The 23,244-nt window shown below is 43.3% G+C and overlaps 1 protein-coding gene across 2 annotated transcripts in view; it reads right to left on the minus strand.

Annotated features, from left to right (window-relative positions):
• The window catches only part of MSRA (methionine sulfoxide reductase A), a 238,205-nt gene that overhangs the window by 69,176 nt on the left and 145,785 nt on the right, over positions 1-23,244 (minus strand). For both annotated transcript variants that reach the window (XM_071447791.1, XM_071447801.1), the window contains exon 5: positions 12,092-12,198. In XM_071447791.1, coding sequence (XP_071303892.1) covers positions 12,092-12,198 — 107 coding nt within the window. The remainder of the gene's footprint in view (positions 1-12,091; positions 12,199-23,244) is intronic.

The following is a 23,244-nucleotide window of genomic DNA, read 5'->3' on the forward strand; positions in this document are numbered from 1 at the left end:
ATTTTTTTTTAAAAAAGCACAGCTACAGGTGTAGATTGTGAACTGGCATTATCCTCCCTTGTTTAAAAAAATGACATGGTAATTCTAATGACAAACTCTGTTATAAATAGACACCTAATTACAACTTGGGTCTGGCATCTGCATTTTCACCACCTTAAAGGCAGAAGCCGAGGAGGGTTCGCTGCAAACTGGAGACCTAAACAAGACAAAAGGAAATGTGAAGTTCAACCAAACCCAAAATCTGCCGCTCTTCACACCCTTCATTTCACTGCTGGCCTGCAGGTTCTTTTTGCCAGGAGAAGGAAGGAAATGACCCTGGAATGTCCCGGCAGCTGCCACCCATGGGAGCCCCTCTCCCAAAACATCCCAGCCCTCTGACCAAGGGAGAAGGGACATCCTACACCTGAATCTGGTCACTTGGAGCATTTTTTTCCTCCCCTTCCTCCTAGTCCATGGGTCCAGTGGCTCCAGCAGCTACCATAGAAACCAAAGTGCTGCTCTGCAGCACAAGGAGCAGATGTCACACACGGAGCAGCAGAAATGGGAGTGTGGGGAGGGGGTGGATGCAGGAGGAGGAGGAGGAGGTGAAGGAGGAGGAGGAGGAGGAGGGAAAGCAGCATCACACATTCAGAATGAAATGTTCCCACCAGAGGGAGTGAGTCATTCCTGAAGTAAAGTGCAAAGCTGCAGGATTTTTTCCCCCGCTGCTCTCAATGCACATCTGCAAACACAGGCATACAAATCTCCACCCTTTGCTGGATGCAGAGGGAATGGAGCAGCAAAGGATGAGGAGCAGGTGGGGGTACTTAATGTCTTCTTTGCTTCATTCTTTAACAGTCAGACCAGTTGTTCTCCAGAGAGAAACAGGGTGCAGAATGAATCCTGTAATCCAAGGCTGTCATCAACCTGCTACAAGCCCATGGGGTGGGATGGGATCCACCCAGAGATGCTGAGGGAGCTGCCAGAAGCACCCCCTGAGCCACATTCCGTCATTTCCCAACATCCTGGCAAACCAGGGAGATTCCAATCCACTGGAAGGCAGCAAACGTGACTCCCATCACACGAGTGGACACAGAGCCATCGCTTGTGGATGGTGAATCCATCACACAGGACAACAGGAAATGGCCTCAAGGTGCACCAGGGGGGTTTAGATTGGATATTAGGAATAATTTCTTTCCCAGAAAGGTTGCCCAGCCCCGGCACAGCTGCCCAGGGCAGTGGTGGAGTCTCCTCATTCCTGGAGGGATTTAAAATCCATGTGGATGTGGCACTTGGGGACATGGGTCAGTGGTGGCCTTGGCAGAGCTGGGATGGTTGGACTTGATGATCTCTGAGGGCTTTTCCAACCTAAACAATCCCATAATTTCATGATCCTAAACAATCCTGCTTTTGCCTCTTGCACAGGTGCTTGATTCCCTCGTGCTCTGCTCTCTGATGATCACTGTGATTTCCTCAAGATGTAAATTAATGCCTGACCTATCCCAAGTATCTCAGACAGAATTACGCTGTCATTTCCAAAATGCTCTTTAGAGCTTTTTCCCTTCCTCTCTTTCCAGGACAGTGCAGAAATACAACTTTGTATGAAGCCAACATATATTAAACAGGGATTTTACATCAAAAAGTCACTCACTTTTTAAGAGCAGCAAGCCATAACACATTATTATTATTTTATATATACATTTGTAAATTGTTCGCTAATTCAAAATAAAATATAATAACAACCAGTTTGGAGCCATGTTTGATTTCCTTTCATTTTACTGTTCAAAATTCATCTCTTTGCCCCAAGGGATGGAGGGACAGGACACAGGGAATGGCTTCCCACTGCCAGAGGGCAGGGATGGATGGGATATTGGGAAGGAATTGTTGGCTGTGAGGGCAGGGAGGCCCTGGCACAGGGTGCCCAGAGAAGCTGTGGCTGCCCCTGGATCCCTGGAAGTGTCCAAGGCCAGGCTGGATGGGGGCTTGGAGCAACCTGGAACACCTGGGAGGTGTCCCTGCTCATGATCCTTAAGGTCCCTTCCAACCAAACCATTCTAGAATTCCATGATAAATCGCAAATAAATGGGATGGAAGAATTGCCAAGCCCTCCTTCAGCTGGAGTGTGGGATGAATTCACAATTCCACACAAACTACAACAGCAGAAAATTATAAAAACCTGATATCTGCTTCTCCAGATTGTAAATATTTCAATGACAACCCAACATCTATGAGTGTCCTCCCCAAAACTCACCTGGGGAATGTTCATTTGGGAAATGCCCATCTCCTGCTTCCCACAGCAAAACACAGAAAGCACAGAATCCTCTTTTGGTCATCATTTATAAACCCCAGCAGGATAATTCTGCCGTATCTGATCCATGAAACGATGCTCCAGGAACCACACAAATATGGACAAATAACTGAAATTACGGAAAACCTGATGGTTTGTGTGGCACAAAGAGAAGGGGAAAGCTCTTCATTCCCTGCCCTTGCAGAGGAGCTCGAGCCCACTAGAGGGCAATGAAAGAAATCAGGATTTCTCCAACCCTGGAAATCCCCCTAATTTCGCACTGAAGGTTTTTTCCTGTGATAATAGATCACGGGATAATGGGGAAATATATTTCCTAGGATCGTTGGCACATAAAATAGCAGCCACATACATACAACGGCAGGAAGAGCTGGAGGAAAAATCACCACCCAGGTTATAATTAGCTGATTGAGATAAAAATAAAAAATATAACAGAAAATAAAATGATGATGATGATGTTAAAAGTGCACATTTGTGTATGTGTGTGTGGAGAAGGGGGAGCAATGCTATAATCCTCCACTGCAATCTTACAACTCCTCTTTTTTTTTCCCATAATTTTTCTTTGGGTGTTTTTAATCTCCACAAAACTTCATTGGTTTGGGCTGAAATTTGTCATTGCTGGAGAAACCTGATTTTTCTCAATTTCTAGGACAGCCACTCAGCCATTTGTGACAAATACAATGGTGTTTATTAAATACCTAATAAATAAATATACAAATTTAATTATTGCATTTTCCATATTTAAAAAATATCTAGGTCATCTAAAAATATCTAGAAAATATCTTTAAAGAGTGCAAAAACCTTTAAGTTTGGGTGTCCTTCAGCATGAAGCACTGGCCAATAAAGCAAAATTTGTCTAAGTTTTTAGCTTTTTAAGGAAAATGTGGGTTTCACATAGTTAATTGATGATTAATACTGAAAATTTTAGAAAAGGGAATGAGCACCAGTTCCATGAGCACTTCAAATGGGAAAATAAGACAACACAAACAACACTGGGCCAATTTGTACATGGGTAAAAAGAAAAAAATAAAACTAAACTAAACAAACAAACAAAAAAATCCACCCCCCAAAAAAGAAATAACATTCAAATGATAGGGAATATAATTAGTGCCAATCAATGTTTTTGTAGAAAACAGGTCAAATATAAACCCAACATCTGTCTGTGATGCTATTACAAGTTCAGCTGACACAGGAAAATCTGCAGATCCAATGCAATGAATATTTTGTGTTTGATTAAGTATCATAAAATTATTTTAATTTAAAAAAGAAGTGCAAAAAAAAGTGCAAAAATTAGGGAATGAAAACTGGATTAAGATGGACTTTCACCAGGATTGTTGTGAATTGCAGTGATCGAGGCTTAGAAATAATTTTAAAATTAGTGCTGGTACAACTGGGAGATCACCTGAAGGTCAGAGTTACTGTTCTGGACCACTGAGATCATTGGAATGGAGTTAAATCTCAAATTGCCTCCATGGCTCCCCTGAAAAAATCCAAAATTCCACCTTCACCCATTGTCTGGATACAGCTCTTCCTCCTGCCCTTCTCTACCACCTCACAAAGGGTCTTGATGTGTAAAAGAGTTTTTTTCTTCTGGGAACACCTTTAAATACAACTCCTTTAAAACTTGAAAGAGACCTGGTTTAACCAAGCCAACTAAAAATAACCAAAGCACAGGAGAAAGGAGAAGCCACAATGGAAATACATTAACCCCAAAAATCCACAGCAGGCTGCTTGCTCAGGGAAAGGTCGGGATTAAAAACTGGATTTAACACTGGGGCTTGAAGCAGGGATTCACTGAAAGTGATTTCTCAGTCTTTGATGACTCTTCCTGCACAAAACTCCATGGCCCTGCCCTAGAAGGTAGCTTAGGATGCTCTAGGCAGCAGGAATAGGAAATATATTTTGTCCACTTTATGTTGGGTAGTTGGATTCACTTTCAGAGCCAGAGAGTAAATGACACCTAATAAGTGTCAGCTGGAAAAAATACAAGTTTGTCTTTGGCTGCAAAGATAAAAAAATAGGGAAGGTTTTTCAGAAACACAGGCCTAAGGGGAAAAAAGTAGAAAATCTGAGGACTGAGGAAAATGTGGGAGAAAAGGATGAGGGACAACATCAAATGACAGAAGATTCTTCCCTGTGAGGGTGGTGAGGCCCTGGCACAGGGTGCCCAGAGAAGCTGTGGCTGCCCCTGGATCCCTGGAAGTGTCCAAGGCCAGGTTGGACAGGGCTTGGGGCAACCTGGAATGGTGGAAGATGTCCCTGCCCATGGCAAGGGTGGGAATGGGATGAGCTTTTAGATCCCTTCCAACCCAAACTGTTCTGGGACCCTGTGATTCCATGATAAAACAAAAGGAAAGACCAGCCTACAGGAGATCTGTGGCAGTTAATAAAAGAGAAAAAAAACACTTGATGGAAAAAGATCACAAGATCAAACCAGACATGATAATGTTGCTGGCTAGAGCATCCTCTGATTTCTCCTTCCAGGAAGTATTGATTTATTTTCCCCAAAGCTGAAAGTTCTCTTTGATGTACACTTCATATAGAAAATAAAACACACAATCCTTCTTTGGGCAACAAAAATACTGAGAGGCACAAAACTCTGAGGCCAGATTTTCATCTCAATTGCATTGCTGGGAACCCAAAGTAATTCCATGGATTTGAATGGTGTTGCTCTGGATTTGCAGCTCATGGATGATCTGCACTGGGTCCTCTGAGGGAATCTTGAGACATCAGCTGGAAAAGAACTTCAGCAGACATGAATTGTCAACACAATTGGCTATCAACCATCTGGTTATCAAATCATGGGCACCTGAGTGTTTAAGTGGACCCTCCTCTGTCCATATTCAGAGGCCTGAGCAGGATATTTTATAAATGTTGAGTATCTGCCATTTCCACATGAGAGCTTTGTGGAACTCAGAACTTCCTGAAGTGTCATCATGCTCAGATACATTTTTTGTTTTCAGAGTGTTTCAGAGTTGGGTAAACAGTGGGAAAGTGTTCCATGAGCATTCATTTGAATCCTGGCTCAGGCACACTTCTGTCCCTGAGCAGATGAGGTTTGAGGAGTGTTCCTGGATCCCACAGCTCAGCACTAGGGGTAAACAAACTGTTTGGAGAGCAGAAATAATGCTCCCATGTTCATTAGAAATGTCACTTTAAAAAAGGCTTTTTCCTGATTTTTTTAATTTGTATGGAAACCTCAAACCAGGCCAATGTCTCTCCCCCTCTCAGCCCATGCAGAGATCCCCACTTCAAATCTTATCCTTCACCTGGACATGGATGGATCCAAAGGGCAGAGCATTTTCACATATGATGAGACTGAACACATCTGGAGATGATTCCTCAGGTTTATTTCCTGGAAATTTTTCCATAGGTCAGTTTTAAGGGCTGTGTTTAACCCAAAGAGAACAAGAACAGCACCAGCTAATGACCATCATGTTCCTTTTACTTTGACCTTTTTCTACTTTATCCTGTCCTCCCCCTAACTAATCTCTCAGTTAAACTAAACTAAACTCCTTGAGAGCTTCCTGAAGAGAAAGAAATTCCATCCTATTCCCTGTAAATCCTGTGTTCACTTAAACCACCATTATTAAGGTCATCATCACATTTATGCACCTGACATTTAATATGCTTGTGACACTTTCAGAACGCTGTAACAGATGCATAATCAAGATCAAGAAATTCAAAAGCCTGGACTAGAAGCTCTTCAGAAGGATCCCAGATACCACTGAATTATGTTAGAGAACATTTCCAGGCTGATGGGAAGGGATTTAACCTCTGTGTTGGCATCTGTGCACATTCCAATACTTTTCCTTGGCACTGGGATGACCCAGGAGAGCTGTGCCCAACTGGAGGCCAGGGCACACATGGCAGAACCCCTCAAACAACAGCTCAGCCCTTTAAAATCTTCATTTTCTGAAGAAACATGAGGATCTGCCCTGGAGATTGAGAATTTATCTGCCTAAGGACATGAAAATGGGATGTCTACACAAATCCAGCATGTTTTTACATTAATGGCAGGCAGAACAGGGCAAGCCACACAAAGCAGGAAATGTTTTATTTACAACCCACTCTTAAAGTCAAATCCATTTGATATTTACATTAGTTTATTACAGGGCAATTTCTAGCATTAGTTTAAATGTCCAATATAAACTTCACATTCCCAGTGCAATAAAGCAAATGGCTCCTTCAGTGACCCCCATGACCTCCCAGATGAAAAAATGATTGCAAAATACAAAGTCTGGTTTCATCCTGCTCTTCCTGGTTCTAAATCCAAATACAGGATAACCTGCATTTGCAACAGCCAAAGGGCCAAATGAAATGCCTGGCCTTTATCAAGTGAAGATAATAAATGCAGAATTGGAAGCTATATAAAAAAAAAAATCTTGCCTTTCTCAGCATTAATAAAAACAAGCACCATGTGCTGCATTCCTGGGGAACAGGAAGAGTAGAAGGATGCACTCAGCATGGGATGGTGGCACTTCTCTGCTTCAGGGAATGCCCCTGGATCCCTGGAAGTGTCCAAGGCCAGGTTGGACAGGGCTTGGAGCAACCTGGGATTGTGGGAGGTGTCCCTGCCCATGGCAGGGGGTGGAATGAAATGGGCTTTAAGGAATCCACCTCCTCCCTGGGAAGCCCCTTCCAATATCTAATCACCTTTTCATGAAGAAATTTTTCCTGATGTCCAAACTGAGCCTCCCCTGGCACAGCTTGAGGCCATTTCCTCTCCTCCTGTCCCTGTTCCCTGGGAGCAGAGCCCGACCCCCCTGGCTGTCCCCTCCTGTCAGGAGTTGTGCAGAGCCACAAGGGCCCCCCTGAGCCTCCTTTTCTGCAGGCTGAGCCCCTGTCCCAGCTCCCTCAGCCCCTCCTGGTGCTCCAGCCCCTTCCCAGCTCCATTCCCATCCCTGGACAGCTCCAGCCCCTCAATGTCATTCCCAGAGCTGTCCCCAGCACTGGAGGTGCCCCAGCAGTGCCAGCACAGGGGACAGGCACTGCCCAGATCCTGCTGCCACCCCAGAGCTGGCACTTTGGCCTCTTGCCCACCTGGGCACACCTGGCTCATGTCAGCAGCACCCCCAGGACCCTTTCCAGCTCCTCTGCCCCAGCCTGGAGTTGCAGAGGGCAGGTGTCACCAAGTGCAGCATCATTCCCCAGCACTCCCTGTGCCCAGCCATCACCAGTTCTCACCCCAGCCCAGAGGGAACCTGCCCAGGCCATGGCTGCTGGATTTTCCAGGGATAAACCATGGGAGATGCTGTCAAAGGCTTTGCCGAAGGCCAGGTAGAGACACATCCACAATTTCATCCTAAATTCATGCCATTAATGCTTTTATCTTGCTGCCACTGTCTTCAAGAAATGGATTAGGATTAGTTTTGAGAGATTTCCCCAATTTGAGGTGCTCGAATTTTATCAGAGTGGCAAAGTCAAATTTTCTGCAGTTACAGTAACATGAAAAGAGTTCACAAGTGCTCGCACAGAACCTCCTCATCCATAGCCAAATGTAGCTTTCTCCAAGAGGCATGAACATACAAAGGGTATCTCTGCAGCACAGAAAAGTGATTACAACCCAAAGAATGGCTCAGCTTATCAGATCAGCTTTGCTTGTCTCCACAAGAGCCACCACCATCAATCAGGAATCAAGTCGTTGCCATTCACAGCAGAGTGAAGCAGAGATAATTTGACACATAAAGCTCTGAATTAGACATAATTTGAAGAGGAGTAAGCAGGTGTTATTTTTTTATTGACTATTGTATTGCTTTAATAAAAACAATCTCATTTTAAAGGAGCTATTTAACTTCTCCCAGCCAAAAATCACATGAAAAACCATCTCCCAGGCAAAGCCTGTTCTGAATTCACACAGCAGTCAGATAAAACACAGATGAAGGTTGCAAATTCCCACTGCCAGGCATTCCTTCATGGAATTAACCACTCAGAACTGCAGATCTCAGAGGTCTGTAAACAGCCCTGCCTCCAGCTTTGACAAGTACAATCCTGACCACTTCACCTCCTTGCAGGTTGCTGCTCCAAAGCTCATTGCTTTTGGAATGCTTTAGGAAACTCCAGCTTTTCAATCTCTTTCCTTGATACCAAATGTAAAGGTCCTATTTTTGCACCTGAGGGTTTTGCTTGCTTGTTCCCACATCATACCACAGAAAGGTGATGGAAGCTTCCCAGTGTCTGCTGTGCTGCAGGCATTGCTGCATCTTCTGCTAATTCATTGTGTTCCTTATCCCATGGAATTCATCCACCCAAAACCTCTGCTCTGGGGCCAGGCTGGGAGAGCTGGGGGTGTTCACATGGAGAACAGAAGGAACCAGGGAGAGCTCAGAGCCCCTGTCAGGGCCTAAAGGGGCTCCAGGAGAACTGGAGAGGGACTTGGGACAAGGGATGGTGGGACAGGACACAGGAATGGCTTCCCACTGCCAGAGGGCAGGCATAGATGGGAATTTGGGAAGGAATTGTTGGCTGTGAGGGTGGTGAGGCCCTGGAATAGAATTCCCAGAGAAGCTGTGGCTGCCCCTGGATCCTTGGAAGTGTCCAAGGCCAGGCTGGATGGGCTTGGATCAGCCTGGGATAGTGGGAGGTGTCCCTGACCATGGCCCATGGATGATTTTTAAGGTTCCCTTCTAACCCAAACCATTCTGTAATTCCCTGCAGGGGAGGCACTCAGTGTATTCTTGCAGCCTTACAACCCAGTGCTAGTGCTTGACAAAACAACTGCAAGGTCTGACTCTGAAAAAAAGAAAAGAATACAAACTTCTTCCCACCCTGATTTCATTCTCTGGATTACAATTGCCTCGATAATTCATTTGAAAACTAAACCCAGCTGAGCAACTGTCTTGAAAATTGAGTAACCTCAGGTTCACCTGTATTAAAAAACCTCAGCTTCAGGCAAAGCTGCTCATTCACAGTGATTTCACCAAGGCCTGGCCCTCATTTGATGTTTTTCTGATTACAGTTCCATTGTGTCACCGTTTAGCAGCAGCACTATTGTATTACAGTCTGTCACCAGCAGCTGACTCTGACTCCTGCACTCAGCTCCCTCAGCAGCTCCAGCCCCATGGCTGGATGTGAATTCAGTGCTCTACTGCCACTTCTCAGCTCTCAAAGCAGCGGCAGGAATCAGCAATAAGTTCCACAACTTAAAATAGATGGGACTTTGCAGGCTACTTGGGTTCGGGGCACCCCGAGGGTCTCACTCACAGCCTAGTAATAAATCTGATTATTGTCACTTAAAATTGAATCTCAGCATCACTGAGGTTGGAAAAGCCTTCCAAGATAATTGAATCCAAGCATCCCCCAGCACTGCCAAGGCCACCACTGATCCATGTCCCCAACTGCCACATCCACACAGCTTTTAAATCCCTCCAGGAATGGCGAATCCACCACTGACCTGGGAAACCCATTCTAATGCTTGCTCACCCTTTCTGTGAAGAATTTTTCCCTAATATCCAGTCTAGACCCCAACTTGGCACAGCCTGAGGCCATTTCCTCTCCTCCTGTCCCTGTTCCCTGGGAGCAGAGCCCAAACCCCCCTGGCTGTCCCCTCCTGTCAGGAGTTGTGCAGAGCCACAAGGGCCCCCCTGAGCTTCCTTTTCTCCAGGCTGAGCCCCTTTCCCAGCTCCCTCAGCCCCTCCTGGTGCTCCAGCCCCTTCCCCAGCTCCATTCCCTTCCCTGGATACCAGAAGCCAGTTAGGAAAAAACCCCAAACCTCATCTAGCAAACCCATCATTTTCTGGTTGAAGGCCATTTTTAGGGCTCTTTCAGCCCCTCAGTTCAAACCACATCTAAGAGCACATGCACAATTATTCAGTGAACAAAAAAATAAATGACATTTTATTTTTCTTCCTTTTCAGTGCTAAAAAATGCTGGAGTCACCCATGCACACTGCAGTTATTGTAATATTTGTTAGTCCTTCCTCCCTTGCTGCAGGCAGCACTGCTTATCACAGAAAAAATTGTGCCATTCCCACATTTTTATCCATGATTATCTGGCATGTGTCACTGCCAGAAAAAGCTTGATATTTATTTTAAATTGCTGCAATATAAGGAAAGTGGCTGTATTACATTTACATTAAAATAATGGAATGCACAGCATTTAATATGAAAAGGGATTCCTGAACAAATTGTTTGCTCAGTGTGTTTCCCACACAACCATTCCACTGCTCCTGCAATACCCCAGTAGATAATATTGGAGATATTGTTGTTAATAATACATGGGAAACACACATCCCTGAGGAATTTCAGTGCATATTTGCTGGGTTTCCTTAGCTGGCAACACCGTCCCTTCCTTCCCCACTTCAGTGCAAAAACAAACTCTACATGTGCTCACTTACAGTTGTGCCTAATTATATAAATGTACTAATTACACACACTTTTCAAAGTAGGTAAATTTTAAATGGTGCCATTAAGGAAATCTATTTGATGATGGAAATTTCTGTAATATCATATTGCAATCTCACACATGGCAATTTTGCTCTCATGTCAGTATTTATTTAATGACAAATAACAGCAGAGGATAATAGAGTTGGGAAAGCAAATTAAAGCTGTAAGATTTGCAGGGTGATGTTGGTCAGCAGATGCTAAAGGAAAGGAATAAAAGGAATTTGGAAAAGCAGTGGATCTGAGGTAAATAATGAGTAAAAAGAAGTTTGGAAGTATAAATATCTTCCAAAACCACCAGATAAACACCTGCAAGGGTGACTTACCCCCCTCAGAAACAAATATAAGTCATTGAGCACTTCATTTATGCACACAGATGTCAGATCTGGAAATCACTTACCGGCAGTCCTGAGCACCTCTTTGCACTCACAATAATTCCAATTGCAAGTAGGATCCAGTCCTAGGAGCTCACCCAGTCATACCCACACTGGTAAAAAAAAATCTGCTGCCTTTTGAGACCTTCTGGCTGATGTAAATAGAGCTTTTTACTTTTCACACCAAATATTCACCCAGATTCCTGGTTCTTTAACATAACACCTGTGAGGTGATTGTACAATTAAATATAATGAACACTGATTGTCTTTTGGTACTACTTAAGTTTACTGCCCTGATGTCCCAGGTGAGTGGGGTTTTTTTCATATAAATTAGAATAATTTAATATTTTTCTGCTGCAGAATCTGGATTTTGCAGAGCACTGGGCAGCACCACAGTGCAACAACACTGCAGGATACTAATCCCTCTGCCTTTACTTAAATAACAAAGTGGCAGGAAAGAGACAGAATGCATTCTCCCCGGAAAACAGGGGAAAACTCAGTGTAAGAAAGGGAATTGGTTGATGTTCTCTCACACAAATCCTTGTGTCACAACAAATACTCTCAGTAAGTCACAGGCTGTCACACCTCAGCCAAGACATTTATGGAAAGGCTTGATAGAAGTATCTCATAAGCATCAGGTGGGTGATCCTGAGTTATCCAGCTCAGTTATTGATCAGCAATGTTCAGGAACTCTTGGATCTGGGATTTTGGGTTCACCCTTCAGGGTTTGGGGTCCAGAGAGGCTTGAATAGCTTTAAGTTCACAGATTTCTGTTCTGCTGAACCCACACTTAATAAATCTGTAGAAGAGACTCAAAATATCTCTGCACAAGGAGCTATATCTCTTTCTGCGTGGTTATAAAATTACACCAAAAAAAAAATCCTAAAAGTTGGAATTTAAAGCAACTATGATGCAAGTTGGGCATTGGACTGAGGAGCAGCAACAGCCGCACAGAGAGTGCAACGCACAGGGAGTGTGATTTTGTGTTAATTGGTGACATCTGTGACCTTGTGCTCACAGCTGAAGCCATTCCACCCCCTGCCCAGTGTTACCTTCTGATATTCTTCCTTGGATCTCAGGGCAGCTTCCATCTGCTCCTGGGAGAAGGTGTAGATGGCCGAGCGGTACTGAGTGCCGACGTCGTTCCCCTGCCGCATCCCTGGGGGGACACAAGGCAGGGGGATCAGCTTGCCTCCTTCCCTGGGGGCTGGGAGAAATCCAGAACCCCCCATTCCAGAGAATCCCAGCATGGGTTGGGTTGAGTTGGGTTGAGTTGGGTTGGGTTGGGCTGGGTTGGGCTGGATTGGGTTGGGTTGGGTTGGGTTGAGTTGGGTTGGGTTGAGTTGGGTTGGGCTGGGTTGGGTTGGGTTGGGTTGGGTTGCATTGGGTTGCGTTGGGTTGGGTTGGGCTGGGTTGAGTTGGGTTGAGTTGGGTTGGGTTGCGTTGGGTTGGGCTGGGTTGGGTTGAGTTGGGTTGGGTTGGGTTGGGTTGGGTTGGGTTGAGTTGGGTTGGGACCTTAAAGTTCATCTCATTCCAACCCCTTGCCATGGGACACTTCCCAGTAAATTCAGCACAGTTTCTGCCATGCACACTCAGCAAGGAGCATTAGGGAGTCCAAGTCTTTGGCTAAAGAGTCCTGAAGGGATTCAATGCTGATATCTCCTTTTAAATGTCATGGAAATGAAATATGAGCATTTTATGGTTTTGTTCCATCACACAATAGTCAAATACAGATGTCAAACCCTAAATAATTAATCTGCAGTCACTGTAATCATGGTGCTCTTAAAAAACCCTGATTTTGGACCATGCAAATGGTTACCAAAAATGTTGATTTTATCAAGTGCTCATAATCTTTCTTGTGGTGTGGGAATACAACTTAATGGGAGAGAGGTACAAAATACTTTTGGAGAAAAATAGTTATTTTTGGGACAGGCTGCCCAGAGAGCCTGTGGACTCCCCATCCCTGAAAGAGTTCAAGACCAGGCTGGATGGGAAATTTTGGCACCAGGATTTTGTGATATTTCTGCTGATACGTGTAACCCCTTCAAAAGACCTGATGTATGAAGTCATTCATGTACAAATTTGAAATATAAGGGATGGATTCTCCCTGAAAACCTACAAAACACTGGGCCAAAGCAGAGAGGGCACAACTGTCCCCTCAGATGACCAGCCCAGATTTGGTTTGGCACTGCAGTCCTGGGAAGTCACTGTTCATTCCCTTTCCCACTCCCATTCCCATTCCCATTCTCTCCAGCCAGCTTTGCTGTGGATCATTCCCTAAACTCAAACACCAGCCTCAGAGCAGCTTTAGCATCAAGAATTCTCTGGACATGCACTTCTGCAGCTGCATTGGCAGCTTTGTTACCACTGCTTTTCTCCCCTTCTTCCCAATTCTGTGTTCAAGAACCCGACTTTATGCTTTGCTGGAATAAAATGTGTTAATTTTGACTTTGCTTAAGAAACTCCAACTTTTTCACTCTCCCAAGTTCATCTACACCAGCAGACAGAGTCCTCCCAAAAAGCTGCAATCCAAGACAAATTGGAAATCATCAGGATTGGTGTTAGGATTGCCACCAGGCTGCAGAAGCCCCTCTGAGGATTCCCATCAAGTGTCAGGATTGTGGAGATGAAATGGAAAAGGAAATGGATGTCCTGATACCCCCCTGGCAAAGGACAGAGGGTGGAGAAAGAGCCTGTGGTACTGGAGGGAAAAAATGCCATCAGCTCACTACTCCTCATTAAATCATGGATTTATCCCTCTTAGACTCCCCAGGGCAACAAAAAAATTATTTAAAGGGAAATACAATAAACAAACAAAAACTGCCTGAAATATTCATGAAAAACAAGATACAAAAATATTTTAAAATATGTATAAGGACAAAAATTCCATTCAATGACCAACAGTTACATGAAAGAATCTAATTCCAAAACATCTTCTGGAGTTTTCTGATGATTTGGGTTATTTTTAGCTGTTAAAATGTATTATTACAATAAAAGCAATAACAATGTTCTTCATCAATACTTAATAGTGGCAAGTGCCACCAGAGGATATTTTGCTCATTCCTTTGGAAGTTCTTCCAGGGTGGCAGGAAGCTCTGGTAAAGCCAATTTGAGATAAAATGAGGACAGGCCAGGAAAGCTTTAATTTTGCCAGAATATGTTAATGCTGATTGATGCTTGAGCTTAAGCATTAACATTCTGCAAATCTATTTATTGCTTAACAAACTGTTTAACAACCAACTAGGGAGGAGATTACAAAAATCTCTCTAAATGGAGGATCAATACAGAGGGTGCTGGTTTCCAGCATGAATTTAGGAGTGTAAGTTTGGTATGAGCTCACATGCACAGTGCTCTGAGTGAAAAAATCAGATTATTTAATATCTGCACGTGCCACCATGACATAGTATCTAGGAACCAGTCAGCTTAATTAATTTATTGAAGAGAAGGTTAAGAGGAGAACTGACTCTAAATTAAAAATACATTTCTAGAGGAGAAAAAAAAAAAAAAAAAAAACAGGGAAATGAGGCTCTTCAGTCTTGCCAAAGGGGTTTAACTTGGAAGGGCAATTGAAAGCCAAAGTATCCAAAATCCAGGTGGGAAATAAGACAACATCCAAGCAACAAAGAGCATTTATCTCTTGAACAATGCACCCAAAGCCACATTCTGTTCCTGAGGGCTTCACTTCAAGGAAATACATTTTCATAGAATCATAAAACAGTTTGGGTTGGAAGGGACCTTAAAGCTCACCCAGTGCCATCCCCTGCCATGAGCAAAACCTGCCAGTTTAGGGATAGTTTTTAGGGTAGCTCCAGTAAATCAATCTTTTCTTCAGGGATAATAGGGAAATCTGTCAGTAGGACCTGAACCTTCCTTTCGTTCAGGACTGAGATGAAAAACAGGTTCCTTCTTAAAGTTGGAACATCTGAATTTCTTAAAGAAAATTTATTAACCCTGAGGAATCAGAGAATCACTGAGGGTGGAAAAGGCCTCAGAGATCACCAAGTCCAACCATCCCCCAGCACTGCCAAGGCCACCACTGACCCATGTCCCCAGGTGCCACATCCACATGGATTTTAAATTCCTCCAGGGATGGGGACTCCACCACTGCCCTGGGCAGCTGTGCCAGGGCTGGACAATTCTTTCCATGAAGGAATTGTTCTCATCCAGATCTACTTTAGTAATATCAGTGGGGCAAGACAGAGACTGGAAAAGGTAAACCCTGTGTCCCTGACCAGGTGATCAGGAACACATCCAGCAGGAACAGGAATAAACAGACCTCTGAGGTAACAGCCGGGCACTCACTAGTGAGGCCTGAAACAAAGAAAATCAGCTGATGCGCTGGGAACAGCCAGAAATCCTCTTGTCAAAGAGATTCTTTGATAGAGAGACTGATTGTAGAACAGAGAGAAAAGCAGAGAATTTGCACCTCTCTGGCAAAAGACAAAAACATGTGGGGTTTGGATATGGTTGTGTGGTGCCAAAGTGTGAAAAAGTCGAAAATCCAACAGCCCAGATCCTGTGTGAGCACTGGGCTGTCACTGTAAGCTCTTGTCTCTGGAGAGCCAGAGTAGATGAGGGAGCTCCAAATGTGTTCAGATGTTGGGCATGGATCATATTCAGGAATTTCCCTCTGGCTGACGAAAGCATCTCAGCAGAGCTCAGCCCTGACCACTCTGGAGAACACAAAATGTCCTCACTGTGCCAGCAGAGCCCGGAGCACCAATTAACCACAAAAAGCCCTCAAGAGCTGAGCTCTGACGTATATGAAATGGAAATTTGTGGTGAGAGGATGGTGGCTGGAGAGAAGAGGGCTGTGATGAGCTCCCAGATTCTGTCAAAGGAACAGCTCCCAGGTTGAAACTGCCATGGAATATAAACACACTGCCACTGGGAAAGCTGATATTTGCCCAAGTGTAGATAATAGGCAAAGAAATGGCTCTAAAAATCCCTTTCTTACCAACACTTTGGTGTCTTCTGATGCACCTGGGTAGGAATGACTTAGTTTTTGTCTTCTTCACATTCTTTGGCATCAAAGCAATGAATTCTGGCTCTCCTTTGGTTTGAATGACAGGTATATGGACTGTAATATGGAATCCCCATCCCTGGAAGTGCCCAAGGCCAGGTTGGACAGGGCTTGGAGCAGTCTGGGATAGTGGAAGGTGTCTCTGCTCAAGGGCAAGGGGTGGAATGAGATGATCTTTAAGTTCCGTTCCAACCTAAACCATTCTGTGACTTTCTGATTAATAAAAAATCATATTTCCCAGTACTATTTTTTTTTCTTTAGAAACTGCAAACAAGCAGATTTGATTCCAAAAAGCCGATGTTTAATACATTACCTACAGAAAGCTAAAGCAAAAGACACTTTATTTCATTGGCTAAATCAAGGAATTCTTTCAAAGACTCAACCCTCTAATGACTTGAAAGTAACACTTATACACCACTCCTTATCTTCCCTCCATTTAAAAATAATAAAAAAAAGGTAATGGCATCATCCGTCAACTTTGCTATTCTCGGAGGATCCCAGGCATAATGGAGATAAATGGCTGAGGTCTCTTCGACTCTTCTCTGCCATCCAGTGAAATTTTAAAGGGCAGTTCATAGCTCTTATTTTTATCATAATTTTTCCTGTGATTTATAGACTTTCCTGCAGCTGTCACTTATTTTCTTATACCTGCAGCAACCTGAGATACAGATTGGTCATTTTCTTCTCCCCAATCAATCCTTGCTGAGTTAGGACTAATAAAACTCCTTCTTCCAGCTCATCATATCATTATTTAGTAAAAATCAATGGCACCATGTCAGCCTGGCTTGATGTCATCACTCACTCTAATGATTACATCCATACAGCTTAAAAGTTGCCAGGGGAAAGTAAAACTCTTTATGGCACATGATTAAAGGAGAAAAATGTTAATAAGAAAGAATTTCGTTACAGTGTTGTGTATTGAGAGCTCTGGACGATTTTCAAGGTGCCGTGGTGCAGGAAGTATAAATTAAATAGAAAATAGTTTCTTCAGGAGGTTTAAAATAATTAATGAGCTTGTACATAATAAAGAGAAGTTTTGCACTGTCAACAAGGTTTAGAAAGTTTTCAATATACACAGTTTTTAGTGTCAAGGAAGAAACACTGGTTTTGGTCCTCTTTTGGCACTAAAAGATTTTTGAAGTCTTTTCCAACCCAAACCATTCATGATTCACATAGCAGGGGCAATACTGCTCCTCTAACACTTCAAATATTTTATACATATTTTTAAAAACTAGAAATTCTCCAGGAAGACTTGGTTTAGAAGAAAAGTTTCCTGTATATTCATTACTTATTAATTCCCTCAGATATAACAATGTATAAATGCATTTTTGAATGCTCTTTGACCTTTGAAGGAAGTGCATCATCAACCTGAACCCAGAAAAAAACCCCTCACAGGTTTGTTTTGGATAAGTGCAACAAACCTCAAGTGTTAACTCAGGTATCACTGGCAGGCAAAAGTGTTAATCCATTTCTAATTATTAATTGAAAATTCATATTTACCAGTAGTGCACAGAACAGATGAATAGAACAGTGAATTATGCACATAAATCATCCTTAATGGCACTAAACTTATTGTAGGGGACTTTTGCTTTAATCAAACTTGAACTTCACTTTAATCAAAAGTTAAATGATTGGATTTAGACAGGATTTTAGACATTTTCTGCCATAAATAGGCATTAGGCTTTTTCAGAGGTACTTTCTCTTAAAAACCTATCTGGGAGCTGGATGAACCTCAGCCTGCTGGTGAAATTCCAGAGGAAACTACAAAGATGCTCCAAAGGCTGGAGCCCCTCTGGATCCAGGCTGGGAGAGCTGGGAATATCCAGCCTGGAGAAGGCTCCAGGGAGAGCTCAGAGCCCCTTCCAGGGCCTAAAAGGGCTCCAGGAGAGCTGGAGAGGGACTGGGGACAAGGGATGTGCAGGGACAGGACACAGGGAATGGCTTCCCAGTGCCAGAGGGCAGGGATAGAGGGATTTGGGAAGGAATTCTTGGCTGTGAGGGTGGGGAGACCCTGGAATAGAATTCCCAGAGAAGCTGTGGCTGCTCCTGGATCCCTGGAAGTGTCCAAGGTCAGGATGGACAGGGCTTGGATCAACCTGGGATAGTGGAAGGTGTCCCTGCCCATGGAGGGGGCAGGGGGGGTTTGATAGTTTTTAAGGTCCCTTCCAACTCAGATAATTCCATGATTCTATGAATATGGGAAGGGAATTAAATTTTTATCCATATTTATTGGTGAAGCTGGAACTGAGGTTTGGTTTAGGCAACCAAAACTGACCAAACACTGATGCCTCATTTGAGTCAACTGTGTTGACCAGCTCTTCCCACACCAGTGGGAGCTGAACCCCTCCATGCCCATGGAAACATCTAAATTTAAGTGGATTTAGCTCAGCCTTTATCCCTCCTGGCTGTGTGGCTGTGCTGGTGAGACAAGCCTGCCTGGAGATCCTGATAGCCTGCAATCCCAAATAAAATGCATGCAGCAGGGATGTGTGGAAGAGGAGGACACAACAGAGGGCAGAAATGAGCTCCACATTCTCTAACTGCTGGAAGACAGGGATAATACCCAAAAGCATCTGATATGGCAAAGGCACTTCTGCTTGGGCACCAGAACTGGGCCCTCATTGCTGATTTTCTTCAGGGCTTAACTTTGCTGTGATGTTACCAAAATCTGGACAACAATTGATGATGGGGAAAAATATAATTAAGAAATGCAGGGATTCAGACTAGTTACCACATGGGCTCAGCTATGGAACCACACAGATTTGCTGTTGTTTTCTCCATGTGCCTTCTCCTTTCTCTTCATTTATCTGCTGTTCATTAGTGCCTTGCCACAATTTAGGCATTTGCCAGCACTACGAATCCAAACCCACTCTGATCCACCAGGTGCTGTTGCAATAGTAATAAAAATAATTAGTGATAATAAAAATAATAGTGTTGTCATTTGCTTTTATCAGCAGATAAGCTCATGGGACACTGCTCTCTCAAAACACAGACAAGTGTGCTCTTATAAATATGCACAAGGAAATTGCAGGCAGAGAAAAACAGTCATTCATTGAAAATATTGTTGTTCAGAAGAGAGTCAGCTTTGACCTCTTGTACCTAATTATACACGAAAACAAAGATTAAAAGCCTACTAATAATCACCATAAACTATGATTAATGATGCCACGCTTCAGTGCCTCAGATTTCCAGACCCAAGTACAGTAAATTCACTATTATTTGAAGAATAAAACAATGTTTGGTATCTCTTTGTTTTGACATCATCTATTGTTTTCCTTGCCTAAGGATTAGGAACAATCCATCAAAAAAATCTGCAGAAAAAGACTTTCTAAGGTGGCCCTCTCCTAATTCTACAAACACATGAAAATTTAGATGCTGTTATTCCCACCACATACCCCTTGGCTTCATGGATAGAACCACGGCATCATGGAATGGTTTGGGTTGGAAAGGACCTTTAAAGATTGTCTCATTCTTATATCACAGAGTCACAGAATATTCTGAGTTGGAAGGGACCCATATGATATTTTATTTTATATAAAAATATAAATATAAATATAAATATAAATATAAATATATATATATATATATATATATATATATATATATATATATCCAGTATAAAATAAACCTCACCTCCCTCAGGTGGATTCATGTTTCCCACAGTGTCAGAGTTTTAATTTTCAGTAGTTCTGGGGGAATGGTCCATATATCCTTGTCAGGTATAAAATAAAGAACCTAAAAGCAGTTGAACAAGGATGTCAGAGCCCGGAAGGACTTTTGCCCTTGAGCCAGAATTGATTCAGCAGCACTCACTTCAAAATGCAAAGTGTTCAGCCCACCTCAGCAAACCACTGCTCTCCTTAATAATCCCCTTATTAAGAAAGATGCAGGGAAAACATCATCTCCTAAACTGCAAATATAGGTCAGGAAAAGTCTATTCTAATTTATATGGATAAGAAGAGTCTAACGTGCAAATTAGGGCACAGCAGCTGAAATTCCTGGGGATACAAAGCAGCCTAATAACACCAATTTATTTTTAATGCCTGTTTACTCCTGGAGAAACACAAAGAGTGGAAACAACAAAACACAAGATTTCAATTCAGGAAGGAGATGAAGCTGCATTCCCAAAGTACAACTCTGGCAAAGACTTTGCTACTTTAAAAAAAAAAACCACAGACCACAGGTATTTTGGAGGTGGTTTTGGGCAGGGGATTAAATTCATAGTTGGTGGGATGAATCACCATCAATCAACTGTCCCACCACTGGGATTTCATTGGAAAGAGCAAGGAATTAGAAGAAGACAACAGAAAGACTCCTATCAAACAGCCCAGTTCCACTCTTGAGTGTCCATCCCTGCAGGAACCACCTCACATTTATCTTTATTTTGTCCTGGCACATCGATTTCCATGGCTTTTGTTAATTTATCAACACAGGGCTGTGCTTTATTCACTTCCTTCAAGAGCCTCCCAGCAATGTCTGTACCACTGATTTAATTAGCATCCTCTTCACTGTATCCTCCGAGTCATTAATGAAAATATTGAGGAGTATTGGACCAAGAATGGCTCCCTGAGGGGCTGGTAATTCTATTTTGAATATATTAAATATGCCTGGTGACAATAGGTTTTGTATTTCTACTGGTTTTTGTTACACCTTGTAATAATGCTGAGACCATCAAGGCTCTTTATAACGTTTGAAATATATGACAAAGGTGCTTTAATCTGAGACTCACAAATCTCACTCAAATTATAAAGGGAAGCGAGTTACAAAAATGTAAAGGCAAAACATAAAAATGGTTACATTTTACAGGGAGTGATTATTTTTTTCCCTTTAATCTCCAAATGGAGTTCCAGGCCTGTAGCAGAATACCAAATGTTGGTTTAGGGTGGCTGCAGCGTTTTTTATGTGTACAGCTGTTCTTCCACTGGTATAAGTAGACACATCTGCTCATTAGCAACACAATGTCATTTCTAGTGTCTAATTTTAATTATTTGCAGATGATAGATTCCTTATGCAATGTCTAAAAAAAGTACAGGCCTTCAAAGCTGGGGAGAAATAAATATCCCCTCTGCAAGCAAACTGGGTCAGCACAACAAAAAGCAGATATTAATCTGGAGAACTCCCGTATCAGCACCAAGGCTAAATGCCAGCGTGTTTGGAAGGTCACAGGGAGGAGAAATGGCTCCTACATTTCTTCTTTATCATGGATACACAAGACATATGGACTGAGAGATGTTCTGAACAAGTCTGGCAGGTGATGAGTTTGTTGTAGGACAGATGGTCCTCAACTGCTGGAAAAACATCAGCCCTGCTTACATTTCCTGCACAAACACAGGCAAGATAAGGGCCTGTCCCTGACAGGAAAGGGGGGAATGAGATGCCCTACAATGACTTTGGTTCTCTGGGTGTTCACAAAGGATCCACAAGGCTGGAGTGGAAATTCCAGCAGCCCCTGAGCAGCAGTGGCCACAGGTTTGTCCTTCACCCCGTGGTCAGTGACCAAAACTGTGGAGTGCTGGCTTCCTCTCTGCCACTAACTCAAAAATGCAAACAGAAAGGCAGAAGGAATGAAAAATGATGGGATTTGTGGACAACAGGCACTCAGCACAAGGAATTGTAGCTGTACCTGAGTTGTTTCCTGTGGGCTGGGAATGATTGGGAACTTTTGAGGAATGTGGGGAGCAGAACTACCCAAACAAACATCTGATTTGGACTGTGCTCAGGAAAGAACAGAGCTGAAGGAGGCAAGTGGATTTTTCATTTCTCCCAAACACGTTTTCACAGCATCACAGAATGGTTTGGGTTCAACAGGACCTTAAAGATTATCTTGTTCCATCTCCTGCCATGGACTGGGACACTTTCCACTAGACCAGGCTGCTCTTAAAATAAATTAGTTTTGTTGTCTGCTTGACTTTTGTACAGACCATGAAAGCAAGAAGGAGCCTTTCTTTAAAGTCACCTTGAGCTGGCTGAAATCCCTGACAGATAAAGGACTTCACCCACACACAGGTCAGAAGAACTTCAAGATTAAAGCCCTTTACAGGACTCACATTTGCACCACGCCACTCTTCTCTGGTATCAGATTGATTTTTCCAAAGGTCTGGAGAAATAGTTTTTGACACCCCACAAAGAGCAGCCAAACTTCCTGATCTGATCCAACATGACACATTCCTCCCCAACCAGGAGCACAGCAGCAGGGTTTGGAATTGGCTCAGGCACTGCAGGTCAGTGCTGATGCCAGGAGGGTTGATCCCACCAGCATCCCTGCTCCTGGCAATTTAAATCCTGGCTGGAAACCACGTTTCACTTCCATTCATGCAGGGTTAATTTTCAGCCTGAGCAGAGAACTTTGTGATTGCCAGAGTCAACACAAACAAAGAGCTTGTATCTGGCCGAAAGGTCGGGGAGAGAGGAGAAAATCACCCTTTTCCCTAACAGGGAAGTCAAATATTACTTTACAGAAATTGTGACACTACAGAAGGGGCACAAAACTGATGGGCTGAAAGTCCAAGTCCCTCTGTATAGGCAACAAGGAGGTGCCAGCAGGACCATGGACCATGGTCAGGGTGCAACTTTAAGAAGACAGTCAGGCTCACAGTCTAAAAAAATCTGGAAAGCTCTGAGGATGGCCCCATTAAAAAAACAGGCAATACAGACTTTGCCCAACACCTCTGCAAGCATTAAAAAATAAAATTATCTACAAAGATTTTTTTGGTAGTATTTTTTGCATATCCCATTCATCCCCCTTTTCTGTATCAATGACAAAGAAACAACATCTCGAGCCCTTACAGAGCCATCCAGAGCAATCCTCTTATAGATCAGCTCATCCCTGGGAGAGCAGGAATGCTGAGCAGGGCACTGGAGGCTGAGCAGAGATGACAGCCATATGCCACTTGGCAGAAGTCAGGGGGTTGTTTGTTGCTTTTTCAGTCTCCCAATTCTAATGAATTATAAAACAGAGCCTAAATTAACAGTCAGGAGGACTTTGTCAGGGCCCCACACTTTGGAGATGCTCATTGGGGAGGATCTCTTTCAACTGTTTGATTTGATCAAAGGTTCTTGCTTTTCAATTGACTTCTGTGCACTCCAGAGCTCCCCTAAACAAGAGCCAGGCTCCTTCCCAGGGACAATTTGAATCCCAGTGAGGTGTCAGTCTCTTCTAAAGGACAACTGCTTGGAAAGCAG

This window comes from Agelaius tricolor, unplaced genomic scaffold (assembly GCF_023055355.1).
Source record: "Agelaius tricolor isolate 1412-34295 unplaced genomic scaffold, bAgeTri1.0.p SCAF_1, whole genome shotgun sequence".
Taxonomy (NCBI): Eukaryota; Metazoa; Chordata; class Aves; order Passeriformes; family Icteridae; genus Agelaius; species Agelaius tricolor.